This window comes from Toxotes jaculatrix, chromosome 10, assembly GCF_017976425.1.
Source record: "Toxotes jaculatrix isolate fToxJac2 chromosome 10, fToxJac2.pri, whole genome shotgun sequence".
NCBI classification, from domain to species: Eukaryota; Metazoa; Chordata; class Actinopteri; family Toxotidae; genus Toxotes; species Toxotes jaculatrix.
The window spans coordinates 10324360-10336131 of record NC_054403.1 but is presented as its reverse complement, the minus strand read 5'-3'; the positions used below and the strand labels follow the sequence as shown (position 1 = coordinate 10336131).

At 43.1% G+C, this 11772-nt stretch overlaps 1 protein-coding gene across 5 annotated transcripts; it reads right to left on the bottom strand.

Annotated features, from left to right (window-relative positions):
- Nucleotides 1–421: 421 nt before the first annotated feature.
- On the bottom strand, nucleotides 422–9206 carry LOC121188240 (cytoplasmic polyadenylation element-binding protein 4-like). 5 transcript variants are annotated; one of them, XM_041047884.1, is made up of 12 exons: nucleotides 9071–9206; nucleotides 7061–8180; nucleotides 6832–6930; nucleotides 5870–5963; nucleotides 4298–4348; nucleotides 3490–3513; nucleotides 2897–3073; nucleotides 2516–2605; nucleotides 2284–2402; nucleotides 1678–1792; nucleotides 1403–1584; nucleotides 422–1234 (listed from the first exon to the last, which is right to left on the bottom strand). In XM_041047884.1, the coding sequence occupies exons 2-12, from the start codon at nucleotides 8123–8125 to the stop codon at nucleotides 1007–1009; spliced, it is 2244 nt and encodes a 747-aa protein (XP_040903818.1). In that variant the 5' UTR covers nucleotides 8126–8180; nucleotides 9071–9206; the 3' UTR covers nucleotides 422–1006. The 5 variants fall into 5 exon arrangements, with proteins under 5 accessions (XP_040903818.1, XP_040903815.1, XP_040903819.1 ...); XM_041047881.1 differs by lacking the exon at nucleotides 9071–9206 and adding an exon at nucleotides 8605–8848; XM_041047885.1 differs by lacking the exon at nucleotides 9071–9206 and adding an exon at nucleotides 8605–8848 and having other exon boundaries at nucleotides 5870–5960.
- Between the last annotated feature and the right edge of the window lie 2566 nt (nucleotides 9207–11772).

Here is an 11772-nt window from a genome sequence, read left to right as displayed (position 1 = left end):
ACTTGTGATAGAAGCTCCAGTCATGGTAGAGCGTGCAGTGGTACACCATGAGGACAGCTCAGGGAGACTGGACTGTGCATTCCCATTAGTTTGTACTACATTAGCATGTTAGCTTCCAGTGCTAATATCCCTGACAATATAAAGTGAGCAAATACTACTGCCAATACCTGAGCCCTGAGGGCTGTGTCTTTATTAGCTGAAACCCAGAAACCGAAACTCCAGACAACTCCAGCCTTTCCTCTGTCACATGACAAGAGGACACAACATTATCCTGAAAACCCTCAGATCAGTGTCTGCTTTTGATGATGTGTTTTAGGCCAATCTTTGGTTTGCCCTTTCTGGTTACAAAGTGTCAACTTTTAAACCAAGACCTAAAAACTCATGCCAGCAATCTAAACACATGTGCCAGACTGAGGGGAGATTTTGTTGTTGTTTTTTTTTTTGTTTTTGTTTTTTTTGACGTGGCCAGATACTATACACTGAGCTGTTTGAAAAACTCAGTCGTCCAACCATCTGAAACGGTGTTTCTCCTCTGTTCAACCCAACCATTTGCACTCAACCTTTGGTAAATGGTACAGTTGTTCTCTAATCCTGCAAGCAAAAAGTAAGAAAATGCACCCTTCTTAAACTCAACTTCCATAGTTAGTATACTGATTTAGGTATGATGAACCTCACTTAAATTTTATGTTACTCTTGACAACAAATGTAAGCAGCTTTGCCAGCTAACACGAAAAGAAAGTACAGTCAAGTCAGAAAACGTCTAAATCCAAATCTAATGCATCCATATGCTCATGCACACTTAAAGTCAAAACATAAATGGGATTTCACTCTCTTCTTAGCATTTACTTCTTTTAGAAGGCCCAATTAAAAAAAAATAAAAATAAAAAATAAATTATTCTTTTTAACTTAAAAGAAAAGTGCATTTATTTTTCATATCATAACCCAAACCCCTTCCCTAACTACCCCTTTCTCAGTCCCTCCCCCGATCCTGCCTTGCCCTCTCGCCTCAGTTCCAGCGGAAGGAGATGTGTCGTGGTCGGTCCCCTCCCTCCTTCACCAGCGGCTTGTGGAACTCGCGGCCGGCCCGGGAGTGGATGGCTGCCCAGCAGTACTCACAGTAATACTGCAGACAGGTCACGTTGGCGCAGAAGAAAGGAGCAAACTTCCCTCCACAGCGGGTGCCCTGGCACTCATCACACAGCTGGTCGTCCAAGACATATGGCTTCACTTCCACCTGAGAGGGGGAAAATGGATGACAGGAAAGGTGTGTTAAAATGGAGGACGAGAAAAATCACTACATATTCACAGCAGCATGTCGGATAGGTTGAAATTAATATTTAACAACATCCACTCTTCATTTTTAAGACCTGAGTAGGAAGGTGCCAACTTCACTTCGACTCACCCGTTTATCAATCTCCCCATGCTGCAGCTGAACAAATCGGGCACTAATGGCTGCAATGTAGCTTTGCTGATTGGAGAAGGCCACTCGCCCCGCCCCTTTTGGATACTTGAGTTCAGGGTCTGTGTCAATCCCAGCGTAACACACTCCCCCATACAGACGGTCCATGATCATGGCAAGCTCCACTGGAATAGTAATGCAGAAATGTATCTTGGCTGAATATAAATCGTTCCATTCACAGGAATGTAATGCCTTTAGGGTACTCCACACACATTTACCTGCACGTAAGGGACGAGGAACACCTCCTACAAAGATAGTCTTCCTCGGGTCCAATGGCTGAGAGCCATCCATAACAAAATCGCTGTCATTTAGGTTCCAGGGCCGGATCTGGACCTACAAAAACCAAATGGAAAAAAAAAAAATTAAAATGTATTAATTTCCTTTCAGACAGGCTCTGCTGCTTTATGAGCACAATACACTTTAGATTGTGAAAATTAAAGCGGCTTGTTGCTTATCTAATATGGATTAACAAATTTCTTTGGTTCTCCTTCCTGATATTACAGGATGTTGTTGGTAGTGGCTGTGAAATAGTGTCGACGCACCAACTGCTGAGGTCACTGTTTTCACATTTGTCGCCTTTCGTGCTGTAACATCCACGTGAGAGTACACACGTATAAGCAGATATGTACCAGTCGGGTTTTGTGAGAAAACTGATTACTGGCGCAAAGCCCTCATTTGGGCAAACGGAACAAAGGGAGCTGCAAACTTTGCAGTTTTGTGACATACAAAGATCAGACACTAAAGCAAAGACTACTTTTCATTTGTGTTAGTTTTGTACTCGGGCAAGATGGATAACAAGTAGTTTAACAGGACAACACACTCACAGGCTTGTCTTTGATGGTGGGGCTGGAGACACACAGGTAAAGCTTGCCATCCTCCTGAATGCAGGCATCAATCAGGGCCTGAACAGAGCTCTCGTCTTGGAACAGCAGGAATGCATATCCTGGTAAGGTTTGACAAACAGAACAATGAGCACACACAACAAGAAAATGCTCATCATCACAAACCTGTAGAGTCAACATGCTGGCACAAATGTGTAAAACTGGTTTGACTCACCTTTTGGTGGAAAATAGGACTTGCTCTCTGCCTTGTGAGGCCAGTCAACAAACAAATGACCAAATCGACGGAAACTGGCAGTGATTTCATCTGAAAAAGGGAAACTCTGTTAGCAAATCAGCAAGTAAATCAGCAGTAATACTGAATACCACCATAATGTTAGAGAAACTGAGAGAATGTTCTGTTGTGCCATAGCTAAACTGAGGTACGAGACACGCTTTATAAGATTTGTGGTATTACGTGTAATCAGTTCTTTATTAATAAATAATAAAAAATACCTCCTTGGTTTACTGTTGGTTTGTTATAGCCTGTGATCTGCCACAATGTAGATTAGAAAACACTGAGCACTGAAGCCACTGTACAGCCATAACACGCCTTTACCTTCATCTATGTCTGGGGGCAGCCCTCCAACAAACACCTTGCGAGAATATCGTTCCACACGTTCACCATTGAGGTGGGGGAAACAGTGGGCTGATCCAAGGCCAGGAAGCCCCTGGTCACAGGACTCGTCCTCTCCAAAAGAGCGCTCGTCCTCCATGGGGAACAGAGAGGAATGACCTAGTGGAGGGAATGATCTGGATTACACATACTGGATCGCCACTAGTGAGGCTGAACCACAGTTCTGACCATTTTGAAAATCTATTAATACAGTGAGCAGGGAATTTGATTGGGGGTAAAAAAAATTATGTTAAGAAATACATACAAAAGCAGCCATGATTACCATTTTTAATGACACATTAAAAGCACGAGTATTATCACTATTAGGTCTCGACAGGGAACCTTGAAAGGCTTTTAAGCCCTACAGGAAAATGGGGCTCAAACCCTGACAACATTCAAGGCAGAAATAATCACTGACAGTGACAAAATCAAGCAGACAAACACAGAAGCAAAACAATAAAGACATTATCATTTCAGGGGTCATTGCTGCCTTCTAAATAACAGTGAGCAAATTAAGACACATTCACAAACTTTACCTCGTCTTCTGCCATAACTTCTTGCTGCATGTAAAACAACACAAAACACTTTTTAAAAAAAATGTATATATGTAAAAACACTGCCAGGGCTGGAAATTAATTTGTTGGATTACCAGACAAAATGGCTGCTGTCTTTTAAAAGTAACAGCCATCTCATTTCCAATAGTCAAAATGCTTTTCAGGAAAATGTAATCTATTTAAACCTCGCTTGAGTGAGTGGAGGAGGGGTGGGGAGGTGGGTGAGTTGGGGAGGGGGGGGACACTGCAGCTGACATCACATTATAAACTAGACAGAGAGGTGAAATTGTTCAAATAACATGGCATGTAATTAGAATCAAAAATGGGGAAAGTAAAGAAAAACGGTGACTGGATTTTTAATATCACTACAAACAAAGGCACATCATTTGGCTCTGACAGCATATCTCATATATTTGCTCTGCACTGTCTCTAAACCTCGTTCACAACATTATTATTTTTAATACCTGTACACCCTATGGGGAACCATTCTGGTTGCATACACAGTACAGTGACTAACACAGCCGATCATTCATTTTATGTTTTTACTACTTGTTATATTGGACACCTCAGTGTGGTTATATGATACCCAGAGGTTTCACTTTTTTTTTTTTTTTTTTTTAATGTGAACTCACCAAAGCAAATTCCTATCAACAAATCTTAAATGGCAATGAAGTGCATTCAAAATGCAAGTCAGTACATAATTATTTTATATCTGCCTTTGGCACACGTTCATTTCGAGCCCTGACCTCTGCTACAGCAGTGCATATTTGTATGCATGTCATTTACATACCATTCATAGGTAGAGGCCCGTCTCCACCCTGGTGAGAGAAGCTGTAACGTCCTATGACAAAAACAGGAGAGGCCTCAGAGCATGTCATGAAATGACTCGAGTGGAGTAATAATTATATGAATTCCTTTCTCTGACGTATAAATAGCTTCCAATCTCACTGACGTAATGATTCAATGGTTTTAGGTTATGTATTCTCATAATGGCACACATTTGAGCAAAGTATGAAGTTATTTGGTGGACAACAATTAAACAGTGCGACAGTACATGCATCAGCCGGCCAAAATTAGCATCAGTAGAGCTGGCTGTGATGAGGAAAAGGTGAACTGTAATCTCATTCATACTGGACACCTGATCTGACTGGAACATGTGTAGAGTTTTTGTACCGACTCTAAAATAATACTTTTGATACTTGACTTTGAAAATTAGATTTTTGATTTTTTTTTTTTTTTTTTTTAATGTAAAACAGGAACATAAATGATCCAAGAACATAACCAGTTATGCAATGCCAGCTTCTGGTATTTTTGACAGTCACTGCTATGGAGACATTTTGGCACACACTTAAGAATTACAGAAATTGGATATGCATCCCTGCTTATAGGCCATTTAATTCATATTCTAATGAAAAAAAAGAAAGTGGGAAAATAGAAAAGGTAGATTTATCGCTACTGTCATATGTTCCAAATCATATTCTAAACTTTGGGTAATACTCCCTGGCCCTGGTATAAAAGACCATTTCTACAGAGTATCCCAAATGGATTAGAAGAATTAGCAAAAGAACAAAGGAAACATCATATACGTAGTACTGGGTATCCCACCTCAATACTTTGAGTGCCAGCCAAATTGTGCCTATAGTATTCTTTTAGTGTCATTACTAAAATCCAGGTATCACATTGGTAGCCCTACATATACCACAATAACATCACACTAAATATAAACTGGCAAAGCTCATTACCATTACCATTAAGCAGGTACTGTTTTCACCTAGCAAGTCTGTGTGTGTGTGTGTGTGTGTGTGTGTGTACGTCATCATGGCAAAAGTGGTGGTTTTAAGTACTCATGAGTCAGAACCTCAACATGTCGGCGTTGCAGCCGGTGTGATTCCATCACAAGATGATCTCTAGTTAATATTGGGTTTTTGTTGGTGCCATTACTATAGAATTATTCTATGACAGTAACTGCAATGACAATAACTGTCATCACAAGTAAACACCCACTGACACCGAACGAAAGACAAAACAACGTATTAGTTTGACAAAGCATCAAAATAAAGATTCAGAAGTTGTCATCAAGCTGATCAAGTGTCTTAAAAGTCTTGACAATAACCGACATTGTGAGTGTCACCAAACTAACAATTACTACATTTGTTATTTTGTCCACCTGCTGTGGATACACAGGATTCTCATTTTAGTGTTTAAACTTAAGCCCTGCTGTCAACACAATCAATTGCCAACATTGTGAAATAAAATCCAATTCCTATTTGCTGTCAAATACATGCAACAAACGGCTGTATTTATCTTCAGCCAGCGGTGAGAATAACTATCCTTGCTCATCATTGTTAGTATGGGAACCAACCTTTCAAGGAATCCTGCTCAGCCCTCATAATGTCAATCAGTGAGTTCTCCAGAGAGTGCATACTGAAACCATCAAAGGACCGTGTTCTCTCCTGCTGAAAGAGAGGAAGACAACAATTAGCCTCCTCGCTTCCCACATCACATCTAAAGCAACACAAGCTGCAAAAGCCCTAACATGGTTTGCTATGATGCTAATAGCTAATAAAAAAAATGCAGAGAAAATCCCCGTAGAGACCTTCAGAGGAAAGCACTGTAAACAGAAAATGGATCCCAGAGTGTGTTACACAAATTCACCTGCTTATCTCTGCTATCAAAAACCATCTCTCCAATTTCTGACAGCATCAGATAAGAAGACGTGCTACTTACGTGGCTAGAAAAATGCATCTTTCCACTCGGCCAGTTTGATATTGATTTAAATTACAATTAAACAGCCAAAGTTGGAAAGATAAATTAGTATATGAAACAATTCCAAAAACAAAGAAAGGCTAAGATGAGTGAATACATAACACAAAAGAGGGTGCTTCACTTTGTATCTAAATGGGCTGAGAGCATGCAGAGCCGCAGTAAAGCACAAGACTTCTCAAATCAGGACAAGAGGAAGGCCATGTGACCAGAGCAGATGATAGGAGTGCTCTCCTTCAACCAAATGATCTAGATAAGACCTCAGACATAAGCACACACAATAAGTTTCAATTCATCCATTTAGTTGGCTTAACTGTCACGTATCTCATATTTCTCAATGGCTTATTTGTTGAATTTGATACAGATGAGCATGTTTAATGGGATTAACATCAATGACCCCTGGAGACACACACATATTTACACTTTGTAGCCATATAAGACCACAGTCCAAGTCTACTGATGTTTTCGAGTGGATGTCAAGTGGAGCAGAACTTCATTCTTTTAGACAACACGCCTAGTAATTCTATAAACATCAGAGTATTACCTATGTGATATGCTCACCTGGAAAGGGTAGATGCTGTCACTGCGGCTCATACTGTCCTCCACCCAGCCCTTGTGATTGAAGCCAGAGCTATTTCTGGGGAACTTCTGAGAGGGAACCTGTACGACAGATAGATAAGTTTCATTACAAGTCTCCTGACCAAAGGTACTGTATACAGCCATATCGATTAATGCAATGTTCTGCTAAGATTGACCAGTGTGTGAGATGAGTCATGACAATCTTATCTACCTGGTTGTTGGGGAAGGACTTCTTTAGAGGGGAGATAGAGTTAAGGCCCGTCATGCCTCCACCTACCCCACGCCGATACTCTCGAACCCCCTGTGTGCCTCCCCATCCGCCATACCCACCGGGGCTCCAGGAGGTGGATGTAGGAGTGGAGGGACTCTGGTAGCTTCCCCAAGGTGAAGGGGGTTTGTTCTGGGCAGGGGTGAGGTGGGGCAGCTGGGTGAACGGTCCAGTGCGATGAGGATGCGGAGGGAAGGAGGGCTGGGGTGGATGAGGGCTAGCTGGGGAGCGGCGATGCTGCTGAGGGACCCCCTGACCGTGGGGGTGGTAGTGCTGAGGGTGAGGTGTGGGTGCGTGGTGCTGGGAGACCGGTCCAATCTGTGGGGAGAAACTACCCCCAGCCCCAAAGCCTGGGCCAGCATGGTGAGAGAAGTTCTGGAACAGCAAGGGAGGTCCGTTGGCGTTGGAGCCAGCCGGGCCAAAGAACCCTCCGACGTCTTCCCCGACCACTGGAGACTGGGTGGATGGGACAGCAGGGGACCAGTTGTTGAAGCTGGTCAGTGAGGATGAGGAGGAGGTGGACTGTGCGCAGCTCGTACCCATTCCCAGGCTGTCCTGGTAGTCAAATCCACCTAACACTGGGGACTCCATCCTCAATTTCTCCTTACCACCGCTGCTCTCCAAAGAACCTTTCTCCAGTGAACCATCTTCAGGAAGAGCTCCCTCAAGCTCTCCTAGGCCTCCCCCAGCCTCCTGCTGCCCTGGAGACAGGGCCTGAGGCTGGGTCTGGACCTGAGACTTTTCCTGCATGTCCTGGAGGTCCAAGGCTTTGGACTTGTCTGACTCCAGAATCTCATCTTGCATGTTACTGTGTTGGGCTACGGTAGGGAACAGCCAAGCACTGCCCCCATTTGTAGAGCAGGTGTTGTTTACGAAGGAAGGGGGGCTAGGGGGGTTGGAGGGGTGGTGAGGGTGCTGGGGTTGGAGGTGAGGTGGGATCCTTACAGGGAAAGCAGATTTGTTACCGCTGCTGTTCTTCACCAGAACTCCAAACCCGTAGTCCCCCATTTAGGACACCCAGTAAATCTTCAGTTGACTTTTGGCTTACACCGTCTTCTTAATCCTAAAATGGAGCGGGGAGGAAAAAAGAATAAGACTGTTACACTATGAAAAAAAAACCTCGCCAAACGCAGTAAACGTGCTTGGGCTGCACCCTGCCTGGTCTTGTGATGCTATCAATGAGATTAAATCATTGACTCGCTTAGCCATGGAGGGCCTAGATGAAATACAACACTCGGAAAGCAGGCAGGCGACCACGGAAAACACCCAGCCTAACCAGCGCAGGCAGCTAACAGCCCGAGCTGGTGAAGCTGACGTCTCCAAAGGTCGTTACGCAGCTAGCAGCAAGCTAACAGCTGCTCCGCCACCTTCCATGTGCCCTATTAATCATGCAGGTCCCAGCAGTCAATTTTAAACTACGTCTGTGCATTACAATGCATCTGTGGACGCCCAAGCGCTGGGGGGGGGCTTACAGCATGGACACCTACCGAATAATCTTCCTTTTTCAGCAATGACCTCTTCGTACGCAACCATTTAAATACAGGAAAATGTTGATGACGTCTCCTGTCTGCTCTGAATCTGGGGTAGTTCCCTTCACCGAGCCGCTAGGCTAGCATAATAGCAGATAACCGCAGCGACGTTGTAGCATATTTGCAAACCAGCCGGGAGGCAATAAAGCGCATTCAACGGCTACAACGTCCCTCGACTTTTCGTTAACGCTGGCGGCTCCGTTATCTAGGACAGAACGGCGGAAAATTTCCAGGGCATGACAAGTTGGAAATTGTGTGTGGCTCTTTAAACGACCTCGTCTGTTTCGTGTCCTGTATGTTCAATGTCACACAGCCTACCAATCCCTGTCATCATTTTTACATGTCGAAATAACGAAACGCAACCTCAACCGCTGTCCGCACATATCGACAAACATGTATTTGGTGACATGTCGGGTATAGCTACCTTCAGTTCGGCGTCATGACCTTATCGTTTTGATGTTGCCATATTCTAGCGTTTTTCCTTTTTCTGCATTTCCTAAGCAGCCGGTGTTAATGGTCTCCTCTCTCTTCTAGATGACAGCTGGGCCAGTCGGGAGACACTTCCGTCTACAAGCCCCTCCCCCGCTAGCAGCCACCAGCCACTGGGTGTCAGGATTTCCCTCGCAATCTCCGCCCATTTTAGCTAGAATCTTACACTTGATTGGATGATTGCGATGAGGTCACGCCCACAGTACGCCTGTTCAATGAACGGCACATGCTCCCAAGACGTTCTCCTCCCAAATAAGGATTCCTTCAAATGAATGGGAGGAGTTGTTGGAAGGAAAAGAAAATACAGTAATGATACAAGGAAATTTCTAAATAAACCATCTACTAAGACCAAAAAAAACAAAGCCAAAAAAAAAAAAAAAAAAACCCACAACATGTTTTAATATAGGTGTACTGTAAGAATGGGAGGGGTTAAAAACCAAGGCCTAGAAGTGGCAACCTTTTCTTCCAAATGCAAATGAATTAATTTGGCTAAACAAATGTCATTTCCCCTCACCTCATCCTGTAGCAGCTGTTCCAGCCCTGAAAAGGACTGTATTTTACCAACAGAGATAGGCAGACAGACAGACAGACAGACAGATAGATAGATGGTAGCTGGATTTTGTTGAATTGTTATGACCAAAGCCCACAGCAAATTACAGCATAGCAATCTCATTAGAATAAGCTGCTGCTATTTTCAGCATTTAATCGACCTTGAGAGCACTTGATTAATTTTACTTTAGTCAGATCTGTGCTGTGCACTGATCATACCACCATATAATACTTTCACTTACTAGAATACAGATAATATTATTTATATAGCAAAATGGTATACCTCACCTGATGTCTAGTTGCTGACCAGAGCCTAACATAGGTGAGTGTTTCTATTTCATTAAGCTGAAATGATCACTTCAGGAGAGGAAAGAGTATTCTGTTGTAGTATCCCTGCTGGTCCTACAGTATTCTATAATATTACTGAAATGGGAGTAAAATTACTTAATTACAAAAAGTAACCCTTTAAAGCTGTTGAAGCAAACATCACACAACTGTGTTCACTATGAAAGGGAATAGGTAGGCACTCAACCAAATCTGCATGAACATTGCATCAGCAAAGCAGTAGTAAAGGTTCACTCAGTAAGGAACAAGAGATTCAAAGCCAACTCAAAGTGAATATTTTCATGATTGTGCCATAACAACTCAACTGTAGGCTGCTGGGTTTTTTTGTTGTTTGTTTGTTTGTTTGTTTGTTTTGTAAAAGCAATATGAGTACTGTCCATCATTTAAATGACCTTAAATGAAACTAGAATTACTGGTTTTAGAACATACAAAAGCAGAAGTACCTGAAAAAGCTGACTGATTTCAGATGCATTCTGCCCCCGTCTTTTTGAGTATTATTTATTACTTGCTTGATGAGTGAGTCTTGTTAACACAATGTTCCACTCCCCCAAGGCAGACCCACCCTTTATTTGTATCCTGTAGCAGCAGCAGCATACATCACCCCACCCGACTCCCATGTGCTGCAGGGCCTGTTGGGGTGGTTTAACAACACAGCACTGTTTGTCTAAAGCTTCTGGTTTCTTGTTAAAAAATAACTGCTCGTCCAGGTGTTACCAGTTTGATATTCACTGGTCAGTATCTACCAGCTGGGTGAGGCAGCTATGGCGCTGGTAAATTTGTGTTTTTGAATGTGTGTTCCACCATCTTATGAATGCTGCTGTCTACGACAGGCCTTTTGAGGCCAACAGTAACTCGAGCAGAGTGAGTTGTGTCAGCGTTTTCTTCCCTGGGAGCAGCACACTATGTATTCCCTAAGGAAACTGAGCTGTGCTGCAGAGGTTCCACTCGTTTTAGTGCTGCTAAACAGGTAGACATGATTATTCAGTACAGTGTAAATTCAATTTTTGTTGTACCAGCTTTAGGTAAATATAAGACATCCATCGCTGTGAGGCAAACAGGAGACAGAAGTGGGGTGCACCCATTAAACCCTGGACAGTTCTTAAATGATTCATCCATGGAACTTAGGCAACCAGTCATTAATTCATTAGTTCACACTGGAACACAGGGCAGACATTCACAAAGCACCCAGGGCTGACTATCTCAGGTTTCTCAGAGGCACAGTCTCTCTCTGCTGCTCAGCCTTCTCTCTGCCACCTCCATATTGATAGAGCTCCGTTGCCATACCAACCATGCAAGCTGGGAGACTTCTGGTCCAGCCAGCAGACCATTGTTTGGCCAGGAGGTCATCCATCTCAGACTTGATATATTGCTATAACAAAATGAGCGTGACACAGCATAATTTCTCCCACACACTGTAGTCTCAGAAAATGTATAATCTCATGCTCTGTGGCCTTGCTTAACAGTACCCTGGCTATAGCATGAGACCAACAGTGTGCAGGTGACAATGTTAGCATACTGTTTCACACTACCCTTTTCATCAGTGGGCTGAGAAAACACACACACACACACACACATATATAAATTGCATATATATACACGATATAGTATTGTGTTTGTTGATATCACCTTTCATTACACCCTGCTAACTAAATACCCACTTCTTTAACACCTCACACCTTTGTAACACAGGCGCAACCTCAAAATGAAATAACCCTGATGGCATCATCAAAGTTCCCCCACAGA

Excerpts from the sequence above, each read along its gene's own strand:
- LOC121188240 (XM_041047884.1), bottom strand. The coding sequence starts at position 8,125 with ATGGGGGACTACGGGTTTGGAGTTCTGGTGAAGAACAGCAGCGGTAAC. Across the intron at positions 2,403-2,515 it reads GTCCTATTTTCCACCAAAAG|GATATGCATTCCTGCTGTTC; the intron begins GTGAGTCAAACC and ends AAACCTTACCAG. Across the intron at positions 1,793-2,283 it reads CCACCATCAAAGACAAGCCT|GTCCAGATCCGGCCCTGGAA; the intron begins GTGAGTGTGTTG and ends TGGTTTTTGTAG.